The sequence below is a fragment of the Pelodiscus sinensis genome, chromosome 2 (genome assembly GCF_052426305.1).
Source record: "Pelodiscus sinensis isolate ZL-2025 chromosome 2, ASM5242630v1, whole genome shotgun sequence".
Lineage (NCBI taxonomy): Eukaryota > Metazoa > Chordata > Testudines > Trionychidae > Pelodiscus > Pelodiscus sinensis.
In genome coordinates this window covers 142,120,657-142,148,057 of record NC_143053.1, presented here as the reverse complement: position 1 = coordinate 142,148,057, position 27,401 = coordinate 142,120,657, and the positions used below count along the sequence as shown (strand labels likewise).

The following is a 27,401-nucleotide window of genomic DNA, read 5'->3' as shown; positions in this document are numbered from 1 at the left end:
CCCTCCAGGAAGGAGAGAAGGTGTAGTTATGCTACTGGAAAAGACAGTCTGGGGGGAAAAAATCTCAGACTTGCTCCTTTTTTGGAGCATTTAAGACACTAACCAAAGGAAGAGCCTTTCTGCAAAGGCAGACTAAGGTTTGCTGGGGCCCTGGGCCAGAACAAGTAGGTGAGACCCTCACTACCACTTTTGCCTGTAACCCCGCCCCTGTTCCATCTCTTCCATCTCTGACTCTACCCCTTTATCTCTTCACCATGGCCCTGTCCCTGTTTCACCTCTAGTCCCAACCCATTCCCCCTGCCACTATAGTCCAAGTCTGGAAAAGCTCTACCCCCTTGCCATGGCTCCAGGACCATAGCTGGGATCAAGGTGTTGGGGTTTCCTCTGGTGCTTCTCTCACTCCACCCACCCACCCGGGTGCTTATGCCAGGGACTGGTGTCAGGAGACTGGGGTTTATCTTCCCTTGCCTGCCAGCCTTGGGCTTCTGCCAGGGATTAGGATTGGGGTGCTAGGGCTTCTTCCATCCCACCCAGTGCTTCTGTTGGGGCCTATTGGATAATCTGTCCTTTGTAGTCCATTGAGACCCGGTGAACAGATTTATTGAAAGAAAAGGTCAAGTAAACACTGAGTATGCTCATCAAGTGTCTCAGAGGGATGCAGAACAGGCCTTGGAGGTACCACAGTAGATTTCTGTTCCTCAGGATGGGAGACCAGTTGTGGAGAAAGAATTGCCAGGGTGTTCTCAGGACCTCAGCACACTTCAGTCTTCAATGGAGAGTCTCTTCACAACAGCTGTGCCTAACCTGGAGGACGTATACTTTCCACTTGCTAATTATCTAGATCCAACAATGAGCAATAGCTTCAGGGCTAGCTAGAGGACTTAAGCAGGCTGATTTACACAGAAACTTGTATGGATGGCAGACTACCTGGATTCCTAGGAGTTACTGCTTTAAATCCTTATTTAAGTGGAGGGGGCAAGTTGTAATGATTTGTCTCAACAGCACCTCCATCAATAGATGATATTATGGTCTTGTTTATTGTAGCTGGCCCAGTACGGGCTTAAGAGGAAGTTCAGTGCTGCTTGTGTGTGCTGAATTTAGTACCCGCAGTCCAATACATTCCTGTGACTCTATAAGCAAGGATTACAATATTGTACTAAAGCTATCCACCTGGACAGTGAGACGAGGAGGTAAATGTCTTATCCCAGCTGGTCCCCCTCAGCTTCCCTGCCATCAGGGAAATCGTGGAGAAAGGCTGCATGAGTGACCATTTTTCCTTGCACTGGCTATTAAACAGGAGATAAAGAATGCAGACCGTGCCATTCCCAGAACAGCAACTGCTGCTGCTCCATTAGGAGATTCTCGCTCCTGTGTTGTCAGCAAGGGAAAGAGCTAGCTGCTGACAACTAGAAAGTAAAGGGAAGTGAGGGAAGTATCCAGGTAGCAAAACTAAATCAAGATATAATTTTCATACTTAGAAATATTTTAATAATTAAATATTTAAAACTTTTGCTCGAGGAAAAATATTTGTGACCCTGTGCAACACAGTGGCATGCATGCTTAAAAACAATTGAATGTGCAAGACTCGAGTCAGCTTAAAATTAGTGTTCACATTAGTTCTCCTGCCTGTACAGACAGACACTGAAATCAGTTACTGTAAGGTGCACTTAGTTTCATTGTTTCCTTAGGAACCTCACCTCATTGCCAATTTATGGCAATGGAGCTAACTATGGATTTCATTTTGGTTTTTTCCTTCCTTCACTAAGAGTCTTTTTCCCGTCTTTTTGAAATGTTGTTATGCATAATTCTTCAGGCCTCCATTCATGGAGGGCTCAGAAACAGAGGTGACAAGGCCCTGATGTCCATCTTTCTTTTGACAACAATTTTTGATGGCCTTGTAGATGGCAAAGATAGGGATGACCAAACAAGGCACTCCAGCCAGGATTACAATGATGGCATACACCCAGCTAGGATATCCAATTTTCTCTGATTTGGGGAACTCAGCCTGTGAAAATAAACAAGCAATCAAGATTCAATGATTTGTGGTGGGTAAAATATACAAGAAGATTTAACATAGGAATATAGTCCTGGAAGGGACTCTCCTTGGTTACTCCTTGGTCCAGTCTCCTGATAATTCAAGCAACCCTGGCATATAAACCTGTTCATAAATGTATCAAGATTGAACCTAAAACTAGTACGTTTGTTTGCCCATTATGCCTATATATATTAAATAGTAATACAGAAAAAACCCAGAACCATAGCATTCGTTCCTACATACCAGTATTTTAACTATAAGAGGAAAAGGAAATATTTGTAATTTATGCATTAAAAGATATAAAAAGATTTTTTTAAATAGTTTTTATAGTTTAACTGAGCACCACAAGAATACTATTTAGCATTTACATCTTAAAAGCACTTTACACACCATTTAATAAGTAAGTCTCACAACACCGCTTTAAGGCTATGTCTAGACTGCAGACTTCTTTCGGAAGAAGCTTTCTGGAAGAGATCTTCTGAAAAAACTTCTTCCGAAAGAGAGCGTCTACACAGCAAAAGCTCATTGAAAAAGCAATATGCTCTTTTGAAAGATAGAGTCCATACTGAATGGACACTATCTCGCACGTAAGCTGTGATTGCTATGGACTGAGTGGCCACTCGGGCACCTGTGGTTTTTTTTGTCTTTCCTCTTCTTTCGAAAGAACTCCTTCTTCCCTGTCCACGTACACCTTTTTCTGAAAGAGCTCTTTCAGCAAAAGGCTTCTACCTCATAGATATTTGCAGTTCTTACAAATTTTCCTGGATTATAAATGGGCTCAGAATCTTTTGTTAAGAGTGACTGCTCAAACTCATATGCAATCCCTACCCTATAAAAGACTAATTATCCTGCCTTGATCATGTCTCATAGTAAGACTCATTGTGCTGTCCATGGCTTCTCCTTCTCTTGAGTAAAATTGCTCAGACTTCTCCATCTAGCAATTCTCATTCATTTACAGCTGAATTTAAAATAGCGAGTTCATTTTTCTGAGGTTTAACATTTAATTTTTTTATATTTCATTTAGAGTATTCATGAAAACACTTGAATGAGCATTGTGGAGAAGATGGATGTAATTAATACAGGCACTGAAAGGAGGACGAATACATAATAAATTCAAGATGTGTTTTGACCTTTTGTACTTACGTAATTAGGATCCCAAATACTATAAAGCAGTTTTTGGTTGACTTTCACCACAAAGTAAAAGAAGAAGATAACTAACATAATGAGAGGACTGATAACTCTCCATGTGGCTTGCCAGAAAATGTTAGGTTTGTGTCCAATCATGAACTCGATATCTTCGTTAAACCTAAAAGCAAAAGTAGCAAGTTCAGGAAAATTACTTCACTCCAGTGGTTTGCAAAGCACATTTAAAGACTGTCCAAGCACAAAGTAAAATGCCCTACTTATATTTTTCAGAATTTTCCAATAAAATTTTCCACCATAAAATATAAATTGGTAAAAAGAAAATTTAGAAATATTTTTCCAATTCTGGCAAATATTGGTATAATTATCCATTTTAATCAAATTGGTAAAATTATACATTTTAATCAAATTTCCCAAAAGCAAGTCAGGAAAAATACTCTTAAAAACATGTATTGTTGGTTGACTTGCTTCTGATTTCACACTGCATGTAATTATCAAGAAAAGCAAAAAGATCAAAGATATCAAATTATGGCATTGTGCCTTCAAAAAGTAAGAAAAGGTGTGAATTCATTTAGAAGGTTTAGAATTTTAATATATACTCTTGGTTACTAACTTGCGGAGAGAGAGACCCTATCAGAACTGGGTTCTATTTCAGGTCTGGAAGGGAAGTGGGGTCTAGTTGGTTCCAGCAAGGGCAGATACATCTGAGTTTTACGTAAGAACATCAGAATGGCCATATTGGGTCGGACAAAAGGTTCATCTAGCTCAGAATCCTATCTTCTGACAGCAGCCAATGCCAGTTGCTTCAGAGGGAATGCAAACAGGCAATCATTGATTCATCCTATTTCCCATTCCCAATTTTTGAAAAGCAGAGGCGAGGGACGTGCAAGAACTTGTTGCTGGATCCCTGTTCACCCTTGCTAATTGCCACTGAGGGACCTAGTCAAGGCTCTGAGAATTAAACTGAGATTGCAGGTTGAAGCGGATGGTCTCTAATGCCCTTAAGAATTCTGTTGCTACGACTAGACTGCATCCCTCTGTCGACAGAGGGATGCAAATCAAGCACGTCAAATTGCTAATGAAGCCGGGATTTAAATATCCCATGCCTCGTTAGCATAAACATGGCCGCTGCTTTTTTTCGAAATGGAGGTTTTTCGAAAACAAAAACAAAAACAGCAGTCTAGACACGAATCTGTCAAAAATAAAGCCTTTTTTGACAGACCCTGTATTCCTCAAAAAATGAAGCCTTTTTCGACACATCCGCATCTTGACTGCTTTTTTTTTCCGAAAAAACTCCATTTTGAAAAAAAGCAGTGGCCATATTTATGCTAATGAGGCATGGGATATTTAAATCCCAGCTTCATTAGCAATTTTGATGTGCTTGATTTGCATCCCTCTGTTAGCAGAGGGATGCAGTCTAGATGTAGCCTGTGTGTCAGTGCGTGAATGAACACTGAGTATACAGTACTGGAGAGTGAAAGGCCATTATGATTGATAGATGTATTTTAAAGGAGTTGAGAGAGAGTTTAGATTTTTTCTGAGGTCTAAAATTTGGTCTAAAATCAAGTCTATGTTTTAGAATGCCATCAAATTTGGAGTAATTTCCATTTTTGCTGGTAAGTGCACAAAGTGGTTGATTTTGCCTGTATAGAAACACCTTGTCAGAGCATTCTATCTCTAAGGGTGTCTCTAGGCTACAGGGATTTTTTTGAAAAAAGTGGCCTTTTTTCGAAAAATCTTTACCTGCATCTAGACTGCCGCCGCGTTCTGTTAACAGTAAATTTAAAGAATGTGGCTGTTTTGTCAACCACGGAAAACCTCATTTTACAAGGAATAACGCCTTTTTTTCGAAAGTGCTCTTTCGAAAAAAGGGCACTATGTAATGCAAAATGTGCTTTTTTGAAAGAGAGCATCCAGACTGCCTGGGTGTTCTCTTTCGAAAACATGGCTTGCTTTTTCGAAAGTACTGATTTGTAGTCCAGATGCTCTTTTTTGCAAGTATCTTTCGAAAAAGCCTCTTTCAAAAAAGGCGTGTAGTCTAGATGTAGCCGAAGTCTTGAAACCAAGGAGTCAAGTGTGGAGAGAGAGGATCCACAAGTTGGGATAAAGGATCAGGCTGTAGTTTTGAGAGAGTCATTTTGAGAGTAGACTGATGAGAGACCAGAGGACATATCCATCTGTGCCAGAAAGGGTACCAAAATGAACTTGACCAGGAGGGGGTAATCAGAATAACCCTTGCTTAGTCTTCTATTGTTAACAGGACTTTAGCTAGTAAAAAAATGAGGGAAAGGCATATGAACGGGCCCTGTCCCACGGGAGAATGAGGCACTGTTTCCCCAGGCCTGCCCTGGAGAATAGTGAGGACATTACTTGTTCCAGTAAGTAGTAAATTGCTCTATAATGAGGGTTTCCCAATGGGCAAACATGTTTTAAAGCACCTCTGAGTTCAATTCTGAGACTGTTGTCTGTCATATTCTGTGTGCCTGGCAGATCAACAGCTGAGATGAGCATGTTATGAAGGATACACTAATTCCAAAGTCTGAGTGATTCTGAGCAGAGGGAATGAGAGCTGAAATCTCACTAGCAATTTATGTAAAACATCATATTTTCCATCATGACTTTCACATGAGTGTTCTTGATGAATGTAATAAAGTATGCACAAGAGTTCCTGACTGCCCTTAGTGCCAGAAGATTGACATAGAGGGCCACTTCTCTAGGATGCTATTTGGTCTGAAACATGCAGTTGTTCAGATGGGCTTCCCAGCCTCTTAGGAAGGCATCCATCATCAAAATTGGTGGCCATTATATGAACAGAACACATGCTCTACCTTCATCCATGGCCCATGCCAGCAGCACCATACTTAAGATTCATGTGAACTAATTATTGCATTTTATTACATTTCATGTGCAAAATATTCTGCTCTTGAACATTTGCTAACTACTCAGTTTTTTTCTTCAGATCTTATAAATATTTCTCTTGCATTCCTTCTGAAAATTTTATCTTTTTTGTTTAGAAATGTAGTCAGTTATCCGTTACGGATTATTATTACCTGTTGACAGAAAAGCTGATTTAACCTACAGTATAAATCAAAAACACTAAATCTTAGCAGCTACTTTTCTTTTTTCATTGAGACAGGCTTTAAAAAAATTTATATTATGAAAGCTAAATGATGTTTGTTCAGTTCCCATGAGTTCCCTTAGAGAGCAGACATGGGGTATAGTAAGAGAGCAGCTATGGCCTTCATTCATTCCTGCATTTTTCTACAACAGTAAGCCTATGTTTGTTTCATACCTGTCTATTCCATAAATGTAGACGACTGAAAACATCTCGCAAAAAGCAATTATCAGCAAGGGAATGGATCCAGCAAAACTGTCAAATAGTGCCAGCCAATAGTTTCCAGAATTCAACACAAAAATAAAAGCAAGCAAGTAAGACCCTGCACAAATCAAACCTGTAAATAAGAAGCAAAGACAAATGTTTTAGGCTTGGAGTAAATTATAAAAATTAATAATAAATGTCAGATACTTAACTGTTCACTTCTAACTAATTTTAAGAATGAAGACAATTCCAAATTTCTTTAAAGATGATAGGTATTGTATGGCTCTTCAGTACCTACCTGTGATAAGTTCCTTAGGCCATTTTTTGGGTATGATATTAAGATCTTGCAAAGGTACAAGAACACCTTCCATGTTTCCAAACATAGATGACAAGCCTAAGCAGAACAGCATGATAAAGAAGAGAATGGACCACAAAGGCGAGACAGGCATTTTGGTGATAGCTTCAGTGAAGACTATAAAAGCCAAGCCAGTTCCTTCAACACCCTGCAGAGAAATAACAGCACTGATGAAATTCAGCATTTAAAAATACTTTCATATAGACTGTGGATGGTAATGCATTATACTGTACCATAGTAATATTTTTCTATTTATTTTCATGAATCAATACTAATTCAGCATTATGTTTTCCGTAGCATATATAAAGTAGATTACTGAGATAACTTTATTGGTATGGAAATTGCCATGAAATAAAATCAAACTATATAGCCAATTCCCCTCTGACCCATAGTTTCCTCCTTATCACTGTCCTGCAACTGTGCTATGAACAGAATGCTCACTGAAATCACTGGGTGTTCTGGTGGAAAAGGACTTTGGTAATAAGCCACTGTGCAGATAGAAGCATTGTGTCCGATTGTAACCAGCTCAAGGAGCTCACTTTTATGGATGCAGTCTTTAGTGGTACCCTTTGGGTGAACTCATTTTTTCACGGAGCACCATCAATCCCAAACAGAGCTTCACTATAGCTATAAGTGCAGATTACACATTGCAATTCAATAAGACAGTTTGAGTTATGCTCTGATGCCGCTTCTATTTCATGGGCAATAAACCAAATAAAATGTTTTTAAAATGTGTCCAGATTTTAAATATATGTTAAATATTATTTAGTTTGCAAAGTCAAGCACTGAAAAGCTTGAAAAATATCAGATTTACAAATGCCAAAGCAATCTTGATTTTCCCACTTTGTGCATCTAGCCTGTGTACTGAATAAGGCAAATATAGCATGTGAAAATCCTGTGGAAAATATAGGTTTTGGTTGTGTAATTAAAGGCAGTATTCTTACACAAAGGAAGATGCCCTGAGGACTAAATCTGACAACTAATTTTTGAATACGTGTCTTTTGCAACTTAAACAATTGCCTCAATGTAGATTTTTTTATATGTATTTTCCTAACTTTTCTAAAAGAGAAAGATAAAATAAAATTCTGTTATCTGCAACTACAACAATCCTTTCCCATCACCCAGTCATCAGCAGGGTTTGAAACCTAAAACTTTAGCATAGCAGCACTACTGACTACATGATTAGCAGCTAGGGCAGCTAATTGTAGGATTAACTGTGAACAGGAGACGGTGCTTAACCCAGAGTGGGGCTGGATAGCTGGGGTTGGTTGGAGTGGGGGACTTGGTACAATTCCTTTTCCTCACCCTGGGAAGTGAGGGAACTCCTACCCCATATTGTGCCCCAGAGAGAGACATGTTTTGGATTCAGCCTTTCTTCTTTTCTCACCATAGCTGCTTGGGCAGCTCCTAGGCTTTTCCAATGTAGTGTTGCTGCTACAATTTAAACAATACAGAGAGCCTGGACTTAGAACATTTGTGAGTTACTTATGGTTCTGGATGGCTGCCAAAAATTGCCTAAGGAATTAAAGTGAGAGGAGGGAAATGTTAATGTTTAACAGTTTATATCTCAAAAAAATCTGAATGAATTTTCATAAGCCAAGAAAAAGCACTTCCTCAGTCCAAGGACATTCCTTTTATCAAAAACACACCATAAGTGAAGTAGATGTGAAAGCATCTTCTAGAAAAGGTTGCACAACTCTTTTATAATGAAAATATAAGAGTTGTTACCCGCTCACCCTGAAGTAAATCTACAGATTCCATCCATAGTGTCAACTTACATCACTTAAGAAACTTTCAAGGTTGCAGGTCTCAAACTTAAGGCTTCCAAAAGCCGCTGGATCAGTCATGTTACACCACTTCTGCATCTCTTCAAAGTTATTCTGGGTTACATTACCTTCTGGTAAATCGAAAGCATTGGTCAGGGTAAGAATATTTCTGTAAAAATGAAATATAAACAGTTGGAAATTAATGTTTGCATGTAAGCAACCTAAGATTTCAGATGAATCAACAAATAAATCATCATGATTCTGGGACACATTAACAGGAGTGTTGCGAGCAAGACACAAGGGCTACGTCTAGACTACATCCCTTTTTTGTTTTCAGGTATCCCCTCAGTCTTCTTTTCTTATGCCTAGACATGCTCAGGTTTTTTGGCTACATGGCTGACAATGTGCCTCAAAGTGCACACACAATTGTTTGCCCCTGAAAAGTACTCAAACAGGTATGTGCATATTCAGGTTTGAACACAGACATCAGGCGGTTTGGGACTGAATCGTCATCATGGCTTGGCTTCGCGAACGAAGATCTAGGAAGGAAATCCATGTCTTCTGCAGGCACGCTGGTGGCTGACGAAGCCTATGTGGGACAGGCAGGTCCTGCCACAACGGCTGCAAATATAGGTCTGATCCGGGATAGGTGCTGAGGGGTCACGGTTCTTCTTCCTTCTCCTTTTGTCCTCCATACAGGCCCTGCGGGTATCTTCGAAGAAGGAGGTGGCCTGGTGGACTATGTGCCGCCAGGAGTTGCGATCAGCTGCTTGTGTTGCCCACTGACAGTGATCGATACAGCAAGCAGTGAGGTACTTCTTCAGGGAGTCTTTGTACCGCTTTCGTGGTGCCCCTATGTCACGGTAGCCAGAGGACAGTTCCCCATACAGCATGATCTTGGGTAGGCGGTGGTTCTCCATCCTGGCGATGTGCCCTGCCCAGCGAAGCTGTATCTTGAGGACCATGGCCTCGATGCTGGTGACCTCCGCTAACTCGAGGATTTCAGTGTTGGTGACGAAGTCACTCCAATGAATATTGAGGATTGTGCGGAGGCAGCGCTGATGGAAATGCTCGAGGAGACTCAGGTGACAACGGTACGTGACCCAGGACTCAGTGCCATACAAGAGAGTGGTCAGCACAACAGCTTTGTAGACGCTGACCTTCGTGTCTCTTTTGAGGTTGCTGTTGTTCCAGACACGTTTGTATAGTCTGCCGAATGCACTGTTTGCCTTGGCCAGCCTGTTATCGACTTCTTTATCGATCTTGGCGTCAGACGAGATCACGCACCCCAAGTAGCTGAACTGGTGGACAACTTTCAGTTCTGTTTGTTCAATGAAGATGCTTGGTGGATGGTGCTCCTTGTGGGGTGCGGGCTGATGAAGAACTTCAGTCTTCTTCAGGCTGACTTCAAGACCGAAGAGCTGAGCAGTTTTTGTGAAACAAGACGTAATTCGTTGCATAGCTGCCTCTGTGTGAGCAAGGAGGGCGGCATCGTCAGCAAACAGCAGTTCCCTGATCAGTTTCTCCATGGTCTTTGTGTGGGCCTGCAAACGCCTCAGGTTGAACACGCTCCCGTCGAGACAAAAACGGAAGTATACGCCATCAGTGTCGTCGAGGTCCTCTGTGACCTGCTGGAGCATCATGCTGAACAAAATGGTGAACAGTGTGGGAGCAAGAACACAGCTCTGTTTCACGCCGTTTGCAATAGGGAAAGGCTGCGAGAGGTCGCTGCTATGTCTGACTCGTCGAAGCTGGTCTTCATGAAGCTGGATGATCATGGTGAGGAACTTCGGTGGGCAGCCTAGTTTTTCCAGGATTTTCCAAAGTCCCTGCCTGCTCACGGTGTCAAACACTTTTGTCAGGTCCACAAAGGTGACGTACAATGCTTTGTTTTGCTCCCGGCACTTCTCCTGAATCTGCCTCAGGACAAACACCATGTCTGTGGTTCCCCGGTTGGCTCTGAAGCCACACTGTGTCTCTGGGAGGTGATCTTCTGCTATCGCAGGTACCAGTCTATTCAGCAGTACTCTTGCGAGGATTTTGCCGGCGATGGACAGAAGTGTTATGCCGGGATAATTGGAACAGTCTGACTTCTCCCCTTTGTTCTTGTACAGGGTGATGATGACTGCGTCCTTGAGGTCATGAGGGAGTTTACCCTGCTCCCAGCAGCAGACAAAGAATTCATGGAGTTTGGTGTACAGTGCTGGGCCTCCGTTCTTCCATACCTCAGGAGGGATGCCATCAACTCCTGCAGCTTTACCACTCTTCAGCTGTTCAATGGCTTCCTCAGTCTCTTGTAATGTTGGTGCCACATCCAGTTCAGTTTTTACTGGTTGTTGTGGGATGCGGTCAATCGCTGGTTCTTGGACTGAGCGGCTAGCATTGAAGAGGGTGTAGAAGTGCTCAGACCAGCGGTTCAGGATAGAGTCCTTTTCGGTGAGCAGTTCTTTCCCATCTGCACTCCGCAGGGGGCTCAGGATTTGGTACGAGGGGCCATATACCGCTTTTAGAGCTTCGTAGAGTCCCCTGTAGTCGCCAGTATCAGCGCAAAGCTGAGTTCTTACTGCAAGGTTGGTCCACCACTCTTTCTGAATCTCTCGAAGCTTGCACTGGAAAGTGCTGCATTCCAGGCGGAAGGTTGCTTTTTTGTGCGGGCAGGATGGTTGGGCCAGGTGGGCCTGGTGTGCTGACCTCTTCTTTGACAGCAGCTCTTGGACTTCTAAGTTGTTCTCATCGAACCAATCCCTGTTCTTCTTCGTGGAGAATCCGAGGATATCTTCAGATGTTTGCAGAACAATGGTTTTGATACGATCCCACAGCACTTCTGGAGCCGGAGGCGAGTCTGCTAGGCAGCTCGGTTCCTCTAGCCTAGATCGTAGTCCCATCTAGGCTTGGGACTGAATACCTGCACCTAAATTATGATAAAGAAAAATTATCTAAAAAATTATCTAAATCCTGCTCAAATCAACCAACCAAAACATTACACACCTGTTCTCACTTAGGTTGTGTAGAAGTGTGTAATAGGATATGCCAACTATTCTTGCATTTTATTATGCAGAATTTTGGGGCAAATAAGAATTGTAATTTTTCTTATTACAGTGTTTATTGGGTTAGAAATATAAATATATTCAAAATTATGTTAACTTTTACAATTAAAGAAATTACATTTATAAATAGACATCAGCAGAACTGGTTCAGCAAAATAGCAGGGACATAATTTTTGCTGGTGTGAGATTTAGAGATAGTTGGATGTGAACTTTAAAACAAATATTTTTGTCTAAATCTTCCATGGAAAAATTGAAAATTTATTTCAAAAAAATAAAAAAACTAAGAAAATTCAAAAATTATGCCAGGGCCTCATGAGAGTTGTAATGCTGGTTTCTCATGTTATCATTCACCTCTATAGCCTGATCATATGGATGGATTATATCTCCTTTGATAACACCATAGTCTCACCTCGTAATGAAGGGTAATGGCTGCCACAGTGGAGACCCCAGGTTTGGTACATCATTGGAAGTAAAGTCCAGCTGAGAAGCCCAGTTTATATAGAGGAATGGGGACATGAGGAGACCAAGCTACAGGTATAACTTGCATGGCAAACCATGGGAGGCTATCTGAATCAAAATATCTTGTGTTTTGCCTAATTTATGTTTGCTTTCAAGCATTTTGTTTTTTGACAAAAAAATAGTCAGTGTAAAACAATTCTTTTACACACAAAAATGGTTTGGTGAAAAAACCACTTTCTGCCAAAATACTTTCACTAAAATTTTTAACCAGTCCTAGTAAAGCATACACAGTTCTGCTGAATTCAGTGATTTATGCCTGATTATGCTAGTAGTAAATTGTCCCATTTCATGTAAAAACTATAGTTATTTCAGTATTCATGGCTAGTGGAGGTATTTAGCCAATTTGATCTACTTCTCTCCCAATAGGAATTGCCTCCTTAATAGTTATTTCTGAAAGATCTATATGGAAAAAATACCTCAGAAAATGGAATAGCAATGACTTAATGGTTGCTAACACCCTAAACATCGCTTTTCAGAGCTGTCAAATTCTAGGGTGCCTACAGCTGGAAAAGTAGGACAGATCAAAGAACTGTCACTCATTCTTGTACAATCATTTTGATTTATTTACTCTTCATTTAGAATGAAAAACCCCACATCTTAGAAAGTCAGATGATCAAATGTTATTGATCTTGGGTACAGTCATGGCTTTTTTTGAAGTGATAGTTGACCTGATGTAATCTGGGACCAGACCTTGTCACTGGTCAGTAGGGCTCCTTGTGAGAGTAAGTACTAAATCACATGAACAGAATAATTCTACATGAGCTAATGGTTTGGAAAATAAGGCTGCTTCCACCCAGGCTAAACAAAAGCCTATGTAATTAGATTTTAATACAATTTACCTGCTGAAACAGTCGTCATATCTCTCTGTTGCTCTGAACCCAATGATGGAGTATATGACAGTTGCTGCATAAATGGATGTGAAACCATTGATCACAGAGATAATTAAAGCATCTTTCTCACAGTTGTTGCTGTAAATCAAAAGACAGAAGAAACATCAGCCAATTTCCATGTGTGTGTGATGTGCAATAGCCTCAGTAACTAATTTTTAATATCAGAGGATCAGGACAAGAATTTACATGTATGTACAAAGTTTGGAAATAAATCTGTTTACTAGGATGAATTAAACTTAATTAAAATCTGAATCTTTAAGAACTCAGTAATTTTTGTCTTTAATTAGATTGAAGGAATAACACAACCAGGTCAAACTTTCAACACAGTCAAAATTAATCTTGTGCAAAGTTTATATTTGAAGAACTAAAAAGATGTAATTAAGCTAAATTATTAATGTGTCAGAGGATGAATTAGAATAAGAACATTAGCAGGACCAAGCTGGGTCAGACCAAAGGTCCATCTAGTCCAATATCCTGTCCAAATGCCCCAGAGAGAATGAAAGAACTGATAATCATCAAGTGATCTATTCTGTTGTCTGATCCTAGCTTTTGGCAAGCAGAGGCTAAGGACACCATCCCTACCCATCCTGGTTAATAGCAGTTGATGGTCCTATTATCCGTGGATGTAGTTAGTTCTTTTTTGAACCCTTTTGTAGTCTTAACCTTCTCAACATTCTCTGGCATTTTGATTTAATAAAGTGAAAGAAGAAATGTATTATCGGGGCTCTGAAAAATCAAAGGACTTCATTGTACGCTATGGCTGTGTCTACACTGGGCCACTTATTCCGGAAAAGCAGCCGTTTTTCCGGAATAAGCTACGAGCTGTCTACACTGGCCCCTTGAATTTCTGGAAAAGCACTGACGATCTACTGTAAGAAATCAGCTGCTTTTCTGGAAATACTATGCTGCTCACGCTCGGGCAAAAGTCCTTTTTTCGGAAAACTGTTCCGGAAAAGGGCCAGTGTAGACAGCACAGTAGTCTTTTCTGCAAAAAAGCCCCGATCGCGAAAATGACGATTGGGGCTTTTTTCCGGAAAAGCGCAGCTACATTGGCCACGGACGCTTTTCCGGAAAAAGGGCTTTTCTGGAAAAGCCTCCTTCCAATGTAGACGCTCTTTTTCCGGAAATACTTATAACGGAAAACTGTTCAGTTTTAAGCATTTCCGGAAAAAAGGTGCCAGTGTAGACGTAACGTATGTGTGGCGAAAACTCAGGTACAGCATGTGAAATGCCATGAACAGCCCAAAGATGGAATTTCTTTGGAATTGTCCCATGTAGAGACCAGGGATTACCCAGCTGCAAACCTGACTTGGATTCTGCTCCTTAAATTTACAGAGCTGTCGAGCCCTCTACAGGCTTCGGCTGTCTATGCAGGAGCCTTGTGACTCTGCACTGTTTCTGGATCCCATGGAATGATGAGTTCTGAACACAAATTTCCCACAGACTGGCCTACTTTGCCATATCCGCCCCTGCTTTGCAGTTTTGCTTGTAAGGAGGAAGGGAGGGAAAGGGGGAGGAGATATTCAGCATGTAGGGACTCACATCACGTAGGTTTATGCTGAATTCATTAGCGCTATACTACATTGGTATCAGGGGCACCAACAGCCTTCACGGGCTCCTGGGGAAGGGGTGTGGGGGGGGTGGATCCACGCTCCCAGAAGGGGCAGCACCTTGCACTGAAAGGGCAGAGGCAGGACAGCCATCCCTGAGCGCTGCCTAAAATGTGCCCAGAGGCAGCCCTCAGCACTGCCCATACACAGTGCTGGCCTACCATGGCTACTGCAGCAGCAGTGGTGGCCGGAGCCTTGGACCGTTTAAATCACTGCTGAAGCACGGGGCTCCAGCCCGCACCATTGCTGCAGTAGCACCAGCAGTGGCTGGGAGCCTTGAGCCCCTTGAATCGCTGGGCTCTGGGGCAGCTGCCCTCTCCACTCCCCTGTTGGCGAGCAGAATCGAACTACAACATTTTATCTCAAATAGTGAAACACTGACATGAAATTGTATTTTTTGTGCTTGTTACTTACTGAATGGAATTGTAACTAGAGAAGGAAATGAGGCCTCCGAAGGCGAGGGAGAAAGAATAGAACACCTGGGCTCCAGCATCCAGCCATGTAACTGGGTTAGCCAGTTCAGTAACCTGAGATATGAGGCAAAAGGCTTCATGAATGAATAATATGACATCTTATATTGTATAATATTACAGCTTATGTTGAATATCAGAAAGTCATACTAGCGACTGGCATAAGATCATTGGAAATGATGGAACATAGTTACTTCTTACCCTTAAAACATGAACATCAAACGAAATGAGTGATTTTATAAACTTATTTTCTTTGTGTTTCTAATGTGCTAAAATTAAAAGTGAGTATTTTTTAATATATACAGAATTATGCAAATAACCGTCTCCCTGTAGGTGACAGTAGGTTCCTTTCTGTTTTCCTCCAAAGAGTGTTCAAGTTGTACCGCTTAATATTGGTTGAACAACAGATAAATGATAACCTGGGCTTCCCATGGCAGCTGAACACTTATTTTAGTGAGAAACTGCTCTGAATATACACCATGTTAATACAGGCATCTGGACAAAAAATTCCAAGATTGGACTATAATTCCATCCTAATTCCATTTATGTTTGGAACTCAGGACTAGTCCTTTCAATTGGAAGGCTATGGAAACATTCTAGAAGCAGAATGTAGTAGGAGGTGAGAAAACAGTTCACATTGTTCTGGAATGATCCCTCTGGCCCATTCAAGAGTTCATGAACAAAATCTGAGGGGATCATATGTTCTTTCACGTCCATAAGAATAATTAGCATGATATGATGCATTTAAGGTTTGAGACCATAATTGCCACCACAACAGAAACTAGCATGCAATTATTAACTATTTCCTATTGTATTGCTCTAATGCAAAGAAAGGGTCTGCCATCTAACCCAGGGTATGTCTACACTACAAAGTTAGTTCGAACTAACGGACGTTAGTTCGAACTAACTTTAATAGGCGCTACACTAGCGCTCCGCTAGTTCGAATTTGAATCGAACTAGCGGAGCGCTAGTTCGAACTAGGAAAACCTCATTTTACGAGGACTAACGCCTAGTTCGAACTAGCTAGTTCGAACTAGGGCTGTGTAGCCCTTTAGTTCGAACTAGTGGGAGGCTAGCCCTCCCCAGGTTTCCCTGGTGGCCACTCTGGCCAACACCAGGGAAACTCTATGCCCCCCTCCCGGCCCCGGACCCCTTAAAGGGGCACGGGCTGGCTACGGTGCCCGTGCCAGGTGCAAGCCTGCCAGCACCCAGCTAGCAGACCCTGCACCTGGCACGGCACAGAGCCACCCACCCGATGCCCCCCAGCCCACCCCCTCTTGCCGGGACCAGGCTGGCGGCTCCCGGGAGCTTGCCCTGGACCGCAAGAGGCGGGCACCTTCCTGGGCTAGTGCGGACATCGTGGACCTCGTCCACGATCTCCTCACTAGGCACAGGAAAGTGGCCGTCTAGGGCAGGAGAGCTGCCAGCCTGGCCACCCAGGACCAGGTGTGCATGAAAATCAAGGGGGTCCACTGAGACCCCCGACCCTGAGCCCTGAGCTTACAATGGCCGTACTGGGTCAGACCAAAGGTCCATCTAGCCCAGTAGCCTGTCTGCCAACAGCGGCCAACCCTAGGGACCCTGGAGGGGATGGACCGAAGACAATGACCAAGCCATTTGTCTCGTGCCATCCCTCTCCAGCCTTCCACAAACTTTGGGCAGGGACACCACTCCTACCCTCTGGCTAATAGGACTCCATGGACCCAACCTCCATCACTTTATCTCACTTCCCTTTAAACTCTGTTCTAGTTGTAGCCTTCACAGCCTCCTGCAGCAAGGAGTTCCACAGGTTAACTATTTGCTTTGGGAAGAAGAACAACTTTCTCTTACTAGTTTCAAGCCTGCTACCCATTCCTTTCCTTTGGTGTCCTCTAGTCCTTCTTTATGGGAACTAATGAAGAACTTTTCTGTATGCACCCTCTCCACCCAACTCCTGCTTTTAGAGCCCTCTATCCTGTCCCCCCTCCGTCTCCTCTTTTCTAAGCTGAGAAGTCCCAGTCTCTGTAGCCTCTCTTCATATGGGACCTGTTCCCAACCCCTGATCATGTTAGTTGCCCTCCCCTCTCCCAGCCTTTCTCTTCCCCTCTCCCACCTCCTTTTCCCAGTCTCCCCCAGTTTTTTTTCAATAAAGACAGAGTCAATGTTGGAAGACACGTTATCTTTATTTTGTACATCAATAAGAAGGGGGGCTAGGGAGGGGTAAGTGGAAGGAGGTGAGGGAGGAATGGGGTACGAGCCCCCGATGGGGAGGACTGGGCTGGCTCTGTGGGCTTCTGGGGGTGGAAGCTCTCCTGCAGCCCCCCAATTACTCCCTCTCCCCAGATGGCAGCCTGCGGCAAGTGCAGCCGGGCTGATGGCCGAGTGGTGTGATGTGCCCAGTGTGGGCACTCAGGGCACTCCAAGCCAGAACTTCTTTGCAAGCGGGGCACCCCTTAGAACTGTGTGTCCGGGGTGGGGGTCGGGACCCTTTAAGCGCAGCCCTCGGCTAGCCTGAGACAGCATCTCCATGCTCTAAGTCCTCCTTTTATGCCCTGCCGGCACTGCTTCCGGCCATCCTTAAGCCCTGTACAGAGTCCACTCAATGTGGACTTACTAGTTCGAACTAGCAAAACGCTAGTTCGAACTAGTTTTTAGTTCTAGATGCGTTAGTTCGAACTAGCTTAGTTCGAATTAACTAATTCGAACTAAGTTAGTTCGAACTAGCGCTGTAGTGTAGACGTACCCCCAAGCCTTAAGGCAATTGGGTTTAGGATGCCTGAAAGATGGCCAGAATACACACTGATGGAGGGGGATTATTTCTTACTTCTTATTAATGATACAGATATCTGTGACCTCATTTACAGATGAAAGAATCTAATCACTTACATTGGGAGTGAAGAGAAATACAATTCCATTGACTGACCCTTTCAATGTCAAGCCGCGGATCAGGAAAATGGTAAGCACAACGTAAGGAAGAGTTGAAGTTACATACACTGCCTAGAGAAGGAACAAATAAATATTTAAAAGCATGAGAGAACCACTATTTTATGAAAAATAGCATAGGAAGAAATGAGAGCAGAAAACAACAAAATGTGACACAAAAGGTAAAAAGTAGCCAAAAGTGTCAAATTGGTCATGATTAACATGCTGTTGGAACTCTTATGTTTGAGAAATGCAATACACACCTGTACATTTTGAATAATGATTATATAATATATATTGCATCAGTGCTCAATTTAAGACAAGTTGCAGCCCTTCAGCATTCAAGTCAGGTCATTTCTATCATGACTGCTATGTATGAAAAAAATGTATAACCTGATGTTTGATTATTGCAATTGATCATCAAGAGCTATTACAAAAATTGGGAACTGCTTAATGTTCAACATTAAGAAAAAACAAGGTACATATTTAAGTGCTTAAATATGTACTTAAGACCCTAACTTTAGGTCCTAATTTTTTTAAAACTTTGGATGTGGTATTTAGACAGTAAGTATTGAGGGATGAGCAGAAACCCAAACAAGGACATGATCTGAAAATGCAGGCCTGTACGCAGGAATTTCTGTAGTGGGTGGGGGGGGGAGGGCTGGTGGCTGCTCTCTCCTCCCCCTCCATCCCACCTCCATGGCCCAGCCCCACCCCCAGCCTCCCTCCTCGGGGACGAAGGCAGGACATCAGCCCCAGGCTTCCTCTGGCCAGTCAGAGCATGGGAAAAGGAGGCTGGCAGTGCACCACCTCTGCTTTACCTCAACCATCCAGAGCATGGGGGAAAAAGGCTGGGGCAGCACACCGTCTCTGCCTTTCCCGGACCAGCCAGAATTGGCCCCATGGAGGACCATGAAGGTCCATGTGGGGTGCGTTCACACCCTTTGCAGTCCCCTACATAAGGGCCTGGAATGATCATAACAAAAAAGATCAATCCATTAGATCCTTCCTTAGAGACATCTTACAGGTACTTAAGGTTTGGAATGAGAGAGAGGTCTGTTAAGATCAGGGAGCTAGATCCTACTGGATCCACACATAAACTGAATCAATTGCCATCCTGATTTCCTGTTCAAAAGGATTGCTGAGACGTGACTTTTTTTTTATGACAGTGGCAGTAGGATTACTTTTTCTTATGAAAAATGTAGCTTTTATAATATGACTAGTTTCACATGTCCTCCAATATAAAGAGAAGATGAACATCTCATGCACATATAAAACAAAATGTAGTACCTTTCCTGTTGTTTCAATGCCTCTGATTGTACACACGTACAGTACTCCCCAGGCACACGTTAAACACAGTAAAAGCCACCACTGTATGGTGCCTGAATCATCAATAGTAGTGGAAATATTTAAAGTTTCTCTATACCAGAAATAATCTACAGGAGAACTCTTGGCACACTCTTCTACATAACCTGTGAATGTAAAATAATGGTCATTCAATAAATTTATTATAGACATGTCAAATGTAAAATAATTATACACCAATGATCTAATTCAGGGGTAGGCAATAAAAAAAGTCAGCTTACCAGTGTTAGTCTCCAGTGGGCCACCACTGCTATGTTTTCCTGTACCTCTGCAAGTATCAGATGATCACAGCTCTGGTTGGCCATAGATCACTGTTTGCAGCCAATGTGAGTGGCGGGAAGTGGTGCGGACGGGGACGATGTTTGCCACTGCTTGCATTGGCCACGAACGTGATTTGCAGCCAATGAGAGCTGCGATCGTCCAATACCTGCTGGGGGGTATGGCAGGGGATAAACCTGAAGACTGGATCTAGCCCCCAGGCTAGAATTTGCCCACTATGGTCTAATTATAGCCTAAATTACATGAGTGTAACCCCACTAAAATTTAGTTGGGAAGTCTCAGAATCTCTTAGAACCTGGTTTCATGGGAAACTGATAGATTCTCACAGACGGCTAGTCTAATGGCAATTCTCATGAAGATTTTGTTGTTTTATTAAATGCACCCTAGTTATTAAGTCGGTGAATCTTTTTTTGATTGGCTGTGAGGAGATTTTGGTAGCTTGGGGAAAGGAAAAGGGAGGGAAGTTATTAACACATGTACAGCTTGAACAGTATGTATTTTGGATGTTTTTCAAAGAGAAGAGATGCATGCATGAGTGTTCTTCAGGGAGAGCCTCCTTCTTCAACCTCAATTAAAAAAAAAATCTTTGGGCCTTCCATTGTTTTTATCTTGCAAGAAATCTTATCTGAAAATTCTCTTCTGGAATATCCCTGAAGCAAGAGTCTCTGCTGCTGTTATTTATCCTCTTTCTTATCAATATAAAAGGGCACAATTCTGGAGTTGGAGCAATGTACAGATGGATCTACTGACCATTGATCTCTCTGCATGAACAGGTAAGTTTGGCTAAATGTCAATGTATACGTCTAGGAACAAAGAAAAAAGTGATATAATGCGGAACATAGTGACTCTGATAAAAATTGGAGAGTCATGGTGGATAGTCAGCTGAACATGAGTTCCCAGTGAAACACTGTGGCCAGAAAGATGGATAAAATCCAGGGATGTATAAACAAGGGAATCTTGAGTAGGAGTAGAGAGGTTATTTTATGGTTGTATTTGGCATTGGTGTTTAAGCTGCTGGAATATTGTGTCCAGTTTTGGTGACCACAGTTCAAGAAGGATGCTGAGAAAAGTTCAGAGAAGAGTCATGAGAATGATTAAAGGATTAGAAAACGTGATTTACAGTAATAGACTAAAGACTTAGCTTAATAAAGAGAACAAAGGGTGACTTGATTACAGTATATAAGCATTCGGGGAAAATACTTAATAATGGTCTCTTCTGTCTAGCAGAGAAAGGTATAATATGATCCAGTGGCTGGAAATTGAAGCTAGACAAATTCAAACTGGAACTAACACATACATTTTAATTGGTGAGAGTAATTAATCATTGGAACAGTATAGCAATAGTTGTGGTGGATTTGCCCTTGCTGAATATTTTAAAATCATGATTAATTTTTTTTCTAAACAAGACACGCTAGGAATTATTTTGGGGGAAATTCTGTGGCCTGTGTCAGACTAGCTAATCACAGTGGTTCCTTCTGGCCTTGGAATCTATGAAGTCCACATTTCCTTCTATCTTCACTGTGAAGATGGCTGTGAAAATGCTTCATCTCACAGAGCAGCTGGTGCCAGTACTCAGGGTCAGGTAGACCTGACTCTAAAAGAGAAGCAGTGCATTGGACCCAGAGTCCAAGATATGCCAGGCTGATGGCCACCAGGCTGCAATGGTAGAAAAGGAATTAGTCAATACGAGAAGTGGGAGCTGCATCCTTATTGGAAGCAAACCAAAAAGCTGCAGGAGCAGCAGTTGGAGATTTGGGCCAACAGCAACATCCAGATATGAATACCCACCAGGTTCAGCAACTTCTGTTGGAGGTTGAGCTAAAATGGGAAACGAAGAAAAAAAAGACGAGGCTCCTAAGAAATAACTTGGTAATCTGGAGACAGGGAAGCAACTCAAGACATCACAGCTTCAAGAAGAGCTAAATAAGCTCACTGAAAAACTGAAGCATAAGGGTTTCATGCAGCTATAGTTGGAGAAGGAAGCTCTTGACAATGATCACAGGACAAAAATCAATGAGCTTCAGAAAAAGATGGATGATGAACTGAAACCTTTGTAACTCCACAACCAGAAACTGTAGCAGCTAAGCCAACACTCTTTGGTGTGTGGGACCAGCTGCAAAGCCAGCAGAAGCATAATAAAGTGGCTCTGCAAGCCCTCCAGGAGCAGATCTAGACATTGAAGATCAGGAGATGAATTTGCTAGGTGACCAGAACACAAAGCAAAGCCTAGAACTGTAACAGCAGCAGAATAAGAAGATGATTGTGAGTCAACAAGATGACTTCAACACCCTACTACAGAAGCCTTCCTAAGTCAATGGCCCCCTCCTGTAGCAACTAAACTGAAAGAACTTGACGCGGTGGTCCAGGAGAGGGAAAAGCTGCATGAAGAAGCCATGAACATGGACACTGAAAGGGAAAATATGGTTTACCAAAGGTCTAGCACCCCCATACGGTAGTGGGTAATAATCCATGCATTCTGGAAGATGATGCAGGAAGATGGATTTGCCACCAGTGAAGGACCACTTATCAACACCTGGCAATACAGAACTGACTATAGAAGCTGCAATATTGGTGGTTGCTTCTACAGTTACCTTAGCAAACCCAACTCAAGGACAAGGTTAGAAGACAGCCTGAGAAAACAAGGTTGCTATAGCCCGTAGAGCAAAGTAGAAATCATGGTACGACTCAGTACATGACAGGTCCAAAATGTGGGTAGCCATGAACAAACTAGAAGAAATACACTCCTCAAGAGGGTGAAACCTGGCTCAAGCCATCAAATGAAAGCAAGAGTTAGCCTGCCTGATGATATAAGCAGATGACAAGGAATGATGACAGTATGTGCTGTTATAGAAGGATCTGAGGGAGTGCCATGGAAAAAACCCCAACAGTTCCATGGTAGCAAAGCCCATGGTAAGAGCATTGAACCCCTAGTGGGTGAGAATGCACTGCTGCTATTTCAAAATAGCTCCTCCCCAGGGCCATTCAAGGTAATTACTCCCCAGTACTCCTGGTGCTCTAAGTTGAGGTAGTGCATCCACATTAGGGAAGCCTGCCCCGGACTAATTTTGAGGCTTCCCTGTAGTCTGGACATGCTATTTCAAAATAGTTACATTGGGAGTTATTATTCCAAAATAACTTATTTAGAAATACCCTTGGAAAAGAGTATCAGAGGGGTAACCGTGTTAGTCTGAATCTGCAAAAGCGACGAGGAGTCCTGTGGCACCTTATAGACAAACTGAAGTGTAGGAGCATAAGCTTTCGTGGGCAAAGACCTACTTCGTCAGATACATGCATCTGACGAAGTGGGTCTTTGCCCACGAAAGCTTATGCTCCTACACTTCAGTTAGTCTATAAGGTGCCACAGGACTCCTCGTCACCTTGGAAAAGAGTGTCTAGATTGGCATGGATGCTTTTGCACAAAAGCACTTTTTGTGGAAAAGCATCCGTGCCAATCTAGACGCGGTTTTGTGCAAGAAAGCCCCAATCTCCATTTTCGCCATTGGGGCTTTTTTGCGCAAAACAGTCCTCCCCTATCTACACTGGCCCTCTTGTGCAAATACATTTGTGCAAGAGGGCTTATCCCTGAGCGGGAGCATCACAATATTTGTGCAAGAACACTGACAATCTTACATTAGATCGTCCGTGTTCTTGCGCAAATTCAAGCGGCCAGTCTAGATGCAGCCTTGTAGTGTAGACAGACCCTTGGTGAAAGAGACAATCTTTCAAGCCACACAGCTTATCCCTCTCACCAACTGAAGTTTTCCAATGAAAAATATTACCTCACCCAGCTTGTCTCTAACATCCTGGGACCGACATGGTTGCAACTACACTGCATACAACCATGGTAAAAGTTGTCATGGTACATTGTTTTTATACAGAAAAATTCTCATTGCATTAATTGCTAATGACAAAAGGTATTTTACAAATGAAAATGCTATTTCATAATCTGTACCCGTTTTGTTGATATTGAGAGGGCAGTCACTCCAAGGCAATGGCTCCTGGAAAGAGTTGAAGAAATACCACATCACCCAGGCAATGATAGTATTATAGTATAATCCAACCAGGAAGGATACAAGCATTGCTGCTATACCTGAAGGAAAAAGGAATAAAGATGATACCAGGCAGCTTTTAGTTATTTTTAAAGGCATGTTGAAATATATCAGGAAAAAAAAAAAGTTACAACACTTAGACCCCAGATGGAGCTCAGCTATCTATATGAATGCTGTGGAAATGTGTATCTTGACAATGTAATTTAATAAGGTTTGATGGCTATAGATGAGCACAACAATTCTTGAATTCTAGACACAAAGTAACACATTATACTTAGAACCTCTCTATATAAACAACATTAGGGTTACAAAGGCAACTGTAAGTTTGCCATTCTCTAACTTTGGAATGCTTGACTTTGTAACCTTAACATTCTTTTAACATCCACATAGGGCTTTATTAATGTAATGTTCTAACAAGCAAACAAAAGCCAAATTCCATTCTTTTTAATTATATTGATCCCACTTGTGTAATCAGCCAGTTTAGGACATTTAGATGGATAGCATAGTCTTCTGCCACTCAATCCAGCGGGACCAGGCTGTTATCGTCTATGTGGACCAGCTATTATGAAAGGGTAAGACACTAATTTAGGATTAATTTTGGCTAGACAGCAGAAGAATGTAGAGACTTGGGTAATCTTGGGTTCAATTCCATGTTTTGGAGGAGCATGTGCTCTAATGGTTGTAAAACTTCTGTCTTCAAGAGTCTCTTCCCTCCCCCTTCTATTATACCATTCCCACTCTAGTCTATCTGCTTATGTCCCTATCTTCCCGTCTGCTCCTTGCTCCCTCTCCATTGGAGTCCAAGAGCATATGTCCCCTCCTTCATGCTGTCTGGCATCGGCAGGAACAGTCCTGAGAGCCCAGTCTCCCTGATTTCAGTTCTGGTGGGGAATGCCACATTGGCCCTGGGCAGCTGAGAGGAGCAATTGTAGAGAAAATCATGGGGCAATAGGGCTTCTTAAAAATTGCACTGTGATTTCTGAGATAAAATTACATCTTTTTCTCTACCCTCATTCTGTGATCCTTTGAACTGAAACAAAACAAAACAAAAATCAGTCTGAGGCAGATACCAGGCATGAAATCTCCCAACTCTGCAGGTCACAACAAATACTCGAAAATGACAGCATTCTAAACATTGTATGTGGCATTGTCACCAAATACTTGTTTAATCCTTTTTATCATTATCATCTTTATCATAATTAAGGAGTAGGTTGTGATTCAGACTGTATACCCATTAATAGGAGTAATCTCACACTCACACTTGGGCCATCTCGACCTTGTGCATAGGATGAGCAGCATTTAACAAAGTTATTTCCTTGTTTATTCTCTGCCCTAGAACAGGTGAGCAATGACAGGGAGGAGAATGGGTAGAGAGTGGTTGTTGCCTTGGTTCTGACTCCACCTTGCTGATAAAAGTAGCTGAGTCAATGCAGGGTGGGGGTAGAGATGTAAGGAAGATGTGCAGATCAGCAATAATTTTTATACCCATGGGAGCCAGGAGGAAGCAGGAGAGAGAGAGAGATTCCAAGGTATGGATCTGAGTCTCAGTACTTCCTGAAGCTACTCCGAGAGTAAATCAGTTTCTGCACCACCATTGGCCCAGGCCTAAAGATTTTTCCTTGAAGACAAAAATGTAGCCATACAAGTTGAAAACATATGGTTGGATTCTGATATCATACCCATGTTGGCTAATACCTTACTCCACAGGTGGGCTTGCTGACTTCAAACTGAAGTAAGAGAACCATTTGGCATTACGGAAATTATACATTTTAAAAAAATAAACCCATAACTTTTAATAGTATTTGAATTTAAGGAGCTATAGGGCTCCTCATGGTTTTTTCAGGTACAGGTGAACTTGGCTACCCCTCTGAAACATTTTGGCTGTTTCTAGACTGGCCAGTTTTTCCGGAAAATCAGCCGCTTTTCCGGAAAAACTTGCCAGCTGTCTACACTGGCCGCTTGAATTTGCGCAAAAGCACTGACTTCCTACTGTAAGAAATCAGTGCTTCTTGTGGAAATACTATTCTGCTCCCGTTTAGGTAAAAGTCCCTTTTGTGCGAAGCTTTTGCGCAAAAGGGCCAATGTAGACAGCTCAGATTTGTTTTCTGCAAAAAAGTGCTTTTGCGGAAAAGCGTCCGTGCCAATCTAGATGCTCTGTTCCGAAAATGCTTTTAACGGAAAACTTTTCCGTTAAAAGCCTCTTCCTGGGGAATAGATAAACTTTAAAAAGCCTCTTCCTGGGGAATAGATAAAGCATGGATAACAGCTGTGATACAAGCTTCACCAATGTACCTTACCTTATCAATTTTGTTGGCAGTTTCCAGGCTGAACAAATACATTTAACTCCATGAATTCAATCTTTGGTTACCAGCATGGGTGTACTATCTAGGAAAGTGGTTTTTGGGGGCCCACTAGAAGTCCACATTGACACTGCATAATTACTAAGTCATCAGATAGGTATTAGCGACTCTGGGTCACTAGTGACATGGGCTAGATTCAAACTAGTTACCTACACAATAAAAAGGCGTCTCTGTATTTATTACCCCACCTTGAAGCTAGGAATATCATTTCATTTATTCATTATGTAAAAAGTTGCCATCAATACAGTGTGATGATGGACTTGTGGCTTGTATCTCACTGTAAACACACACTACTACTGAGAAATGAGCATATTGAAATACACTCATAATAAGTAACATATGCCCCTAATATATGCCCAGATTGTTGTAGAAGGTTTGCATTTTTTTGCAGACATTTTGTTTGTGGCAGGTTTTGAGCCAGGCTGTTTAGCCACAGTCCTGAGCAAGGGGTGGTGCATAAGCGGCACCGTCCCAGTAGTCACTTTTCTGGAAAAAAAATTTTTTAAAGTGGTCTTGTAGCACCTTAGAAACTAATTAACTATGTAGTATCATGTGCTTTTGTGGGTACAACCCACTTCTTCAGAAGAGAGCTAGAAATTGCTGCCAATATAAATTAGCTCAAATTATGAGAGCCCTAGAAGGGCTCAGCTGAGAAGCCAGTGTGCAGAACCCTCTTACTCTTGTACGCACAGACCCAAGTGCTGGGTAGCATGCATAGAAATCTTACCATCCCTTGAACTCAGTGCATGGTTCAAGTTACAGTATAACCCTTTGATTTAAAAAAGTCAGAAACTCTCTGAAGACATGCAGAATATTTTTCATTGAGAATTAGGCCCTATATTTTTAATAATCTTTGCACTGTTTAGAAAATGTCCCTCGCAGGAACTTTAACAAGATATATCTGTTGAAAACCGATTACTTTCCTTTTCATTAGTTACAATGAACAACAAAATGTTGAAATTGTAGATCCAGCACCTTTCTAGGTGACTTCTTGTTTTAAACTTATGACCAGCTAGAGTGTTTTCCTGGCTATCATGGAGCCTTGGTTTTCAATTAAAGATTTTTTTCTGGGGGATTAGGGCATGTGAGGACTGGCTATAGGATTGAGAGAAGGGGGATTGATGGTTGTATTGATGTGACTGTTGGATGTTGACATTCTCACAGATTGTGGATTGGGAAATGTAAAGAATAATGAAAGCATGCACTTCTAGCAGGATTTGGAAAAGATTCGCCGTGGCTCTTTACCACCTCTGCAGTTTTGCCTCTTTACCACCAATAGGAACTATTTTGGGG

The 27,401-nt window shown here is 42.1% G+C and overlaps 1 protein-coding gene across 1 annotated transcript in view; it reads right to left on the bottom strand.

Moving 5' to 3' along the window:
- Window positions 1-584: 584 nt before the first annotated feature.
- SLC6A19 (solute carrier family 6 member 19) overlaps window positions 585-27,401 on the bottom strand; it is a 46,324-nt gene continuing 19,507 nt past the window's right edge. Inside the window, exons 3-12 of the mRNA XM_006137063.5 lie at window positions 23,652-23,789; window positions 19,346-19,527; window positions 18,020-18,130; window positions 15,099-15,211; window positions 13,024-13,152; window positions 8,631-8,787; window positions 6,796-7,000; window positions 6,471-6,630; window positions 3,179-3,341; window positions 585-2,005 (exon numbers count right to left, since the gene is read on the bottom strand). Coding sequence (XP_006137125.1) covers window positions 1,796-2,005; window positions 3,179-3,341; window positions 6,471-6,630; window positions 6,796-7,000; window positions 8,631-8,787; window positions 13,024-13,152; window positions 15,099-15,211; window positions 18,020-18,130; window positions 19,346-19,527; window positions 23,652-23,789 — 1,568 coding nt within the window. The 3' untranslated portion in view covers window positions 585-1,795. The remainder of the gene's footprint in view (window positions 2,006-3,178; window positions 3,342-6,470; window positions 6,631-6,795; window positions 7,001-8,630; window positions 8,788-13,023; window positions 13,153-15,098; window positions 15,212-18,019; window positions 18,131-19,345; window positions 19,528-23,651; window positions 23,790-27,401) is intronic.